This window comes from Nanorana parkeri, unplaced genomic scaffold, assembly GCF_000935625.1.
Source record: "Nanorana parkeri isolate BGI_ZX_2015 unplaced genomic scaffold, ASM93562v1 scaffold885, whole genome shotgun sequence".
In the NCBI taxonomy this organism is placed as follows: Eukaryota; Metazoa; Chordata; class Amphibia; order Anura; family Dicroglossidae; genus Nanorana; species Nanorana parkeri.
In genome coordinates this window covers 253,469-255,915 of record NW_017307153.1, presented here as the reverse complement: position 1 = coordinate 255,915, position 2,447 = coordinate 253,469, and the positions used below count along the sequence as shown (strand labels likewise).

Below are 2,447 nucleotides of genomic sequence, written 5' to 3'. Positions count from 1 at the left end.
GGGGGGGGGGGTGGGGACTTCTAACAAAAAATAAACAGTGTGATGTGCCTCGATTGGTGCATTAGCACTGTGCGTTGCTTTGCAGCTGCTGGTGTGAATGGAGCCTAAATGTCAGACCGTGGTATGGACACAAACTGACCATTATGTGTCGACTGTTATTCTGACCTCGGCTTGATGACAATTTTATTCACCAGACCTCCTTGAATTTTAATTCACTACCCCTCCTTTAAACCCTTGGTTCTCAACTGGTGGGTCCTGACCCAAAAGTGGGTCGCGACCCCATGTTCAGTGGGTCACTGCATGCCTGCCACTTTTCTAGGCGAGAGGCTCCTTGGCCTCCCCCATAGCGCAGCACTGTCAGTTCTTACACCAAGCAGCTATTCAAAATATGTTGCCGGGCGCCGAGTGTTGACTTGAGGTGGGGTGGGCTGGGGGTATGCCCGCGAAGGAGCTCCCTACATACATGCATTGCTTATAGCTCCCTCGCATGTCCTGTAGAGGTTCCTGGACAGGAGTGACATCACATTCTGGCTGCCGTGTGTTCCATTGCAGTGCGACTTGGGTCGCAACTTAATGACCGCAGCAAATGTGGGTCCTGAGTTTACACAGGTTGAGAATCACTGCTTTAAACCATTCAGACCTTACTGGTCGACTTACATTTATATAGAGGAGTAGGGAAGCACAGCCAATGTTCAGAACTTCTAAACGCATAGAAGAACTTGCATATGTGGTAAGCAATTATCACTGTACTCAAATATTCGCAAGCGATATATGAAACAAGGTTTTAGAGTTTGTAGTTTCTCTTTGACATATTCTTGCAAAGTCATGAAAATAATGTACTACTTTAGAGTAATTTTATGTATGGAATGGAAATGTTAAACATTTCTGGTTGCAGAGAAGGTTGTTCTATTCTGAAATCTTATAAACGTTATTTATATAAGAACAGGTTACATTTTACATCCATGGTTTTAAGTAGCTTGACCTTTTTATTTTCAGGACATGACACCTGATTACTCTATGGAGAGCCATCAGAGAGATCATGAGAATTATGTGTCGTGCTCACGAAGCAGGCGTCGCAGAGCTAAGGCACTTTTGGACTTTGAGCGCCATGATGATGATGAGCTTGGCTTTCGCAAAAATGATATAATTACGGTATACTGCGTGGACATATTTAATTATTAGAGATAGGGACATTGTAATTCTTAAAACAAAATTCCTTTTTTTTTTCTTTATAAGATCATTTCCCAGAAGGATGAACACTGTTGGGTTGGGGAACTGAATGGACTTAGAGGTATGTGTTTATGTGAATTTACTTGCAAAGAAAACCATTTGGCATTACCATGTATAGTTATCTGGACTTTTATGGTATCAAACATCAAATCACTCACCATGAAGCTCCATAAAAGTGACTATTTTTATAACAACAAAACTTATACAAATCACATCAACAGGATAAAAAAGGTTTGTACATCCTATAACATTAAGATTTAAGCCATCACATCCTGTTTGGAACCCACCAAAACAATATTTTAATTTTAAAGAATAAGTTGTTACATCCACTTTGCCAAATATTGTACAGATCATCAGATATGCATGTACCGTATGATGGGATACCAAGCTCTTACACTTTTCTTAGGCCAACGGTCTACTTTTCCAAGATATAGGGAGGTGGCTAATCTAAATTTACATAGTTTATTAGTTAAACACACAAAATACTGTATCCACTTGGAAAATCTATCCAGCGAATAAACTAACATTTTGCATGTACATATTGGAAAAACACCTTTTGTTAAAAAACATCCCCATAGCCGAGCAGGCATCCTATATACTGGGTAGGACTGCAGGGTGTCACAAAAGGGGAATCCAAGTTCAAGTTATCAAAGTGGATAGACAGTATCTGGCATAGATTAGCACAAGATGTTAGAATATCAGAGCAGGAATTTGGTAATTTGTCGACGTTTGTTATAAAAGTATATAGCTTACTGTCCCAGTTTCCAAAAAGGTATGCATTATAGAATCCAGTATATTCCATCATATATCCAAAGTAGAAGGTGGGTGAGCTGTGGGATAATTTATATACTCCTGGTTAAGTGGGTATATAAGTTACCAAACTTCTGTTCTGCTATTGCTCTGGCCTTTTGCTTATCATTTTTTACATACAGTCTATCCCAGGGCTCAAAATTTCAAGTCCGGAGCTACTAGCCAGGCCTTAAAAGTTACTCGCCACCAGTTGCCCCACCTAACCCCTACCCTGCCCCGGACTTAACTCCGCCAGGTCAGTAATGTAACGCACAGCGCAAAGGTCAGTAATGTAACGCACAGCGCAAAGGTCAGTAATGTGACGCCCAGCGCAGAGGTCAGAGTGACGCCCAGCGCAAGGAAGAAAGAAAAGGAACTTACAGTGCACTTAGCTGGTATTCAGGTGCCTCTTCTTTCTCCTGGGGGGG

The 2,447-nt window shown here is 41.4% G+C and overlaps 1 protein-coding gene across 2 annotated transcripts in view; it reads left to right on the top strand.

The window, feature by feature from the left end:
- The window catches only part of SGSM3 (small G protein signaling modulator 3), a 59,760-nt gene that overhangs the window by 34,249 nt on the left and 23,064 nt on the right, over nt 1-2,447 (top strand). For both annotated transcript variants that reach the window (XM_018565775.1, XM_018565774.1), the window contains exons 13-14: nt 997-1,152; nt 1,237-1,291. In XM_018565775.1, the coding sequence (XP_018421277.1) occupies nt 997-1,152; nt 1,237-1,291 (211 nt within the window). The remainder of the gene's footprint in view (nt 1-996; nt 1,153-1,236; nt 1,292-2,447) is intronic.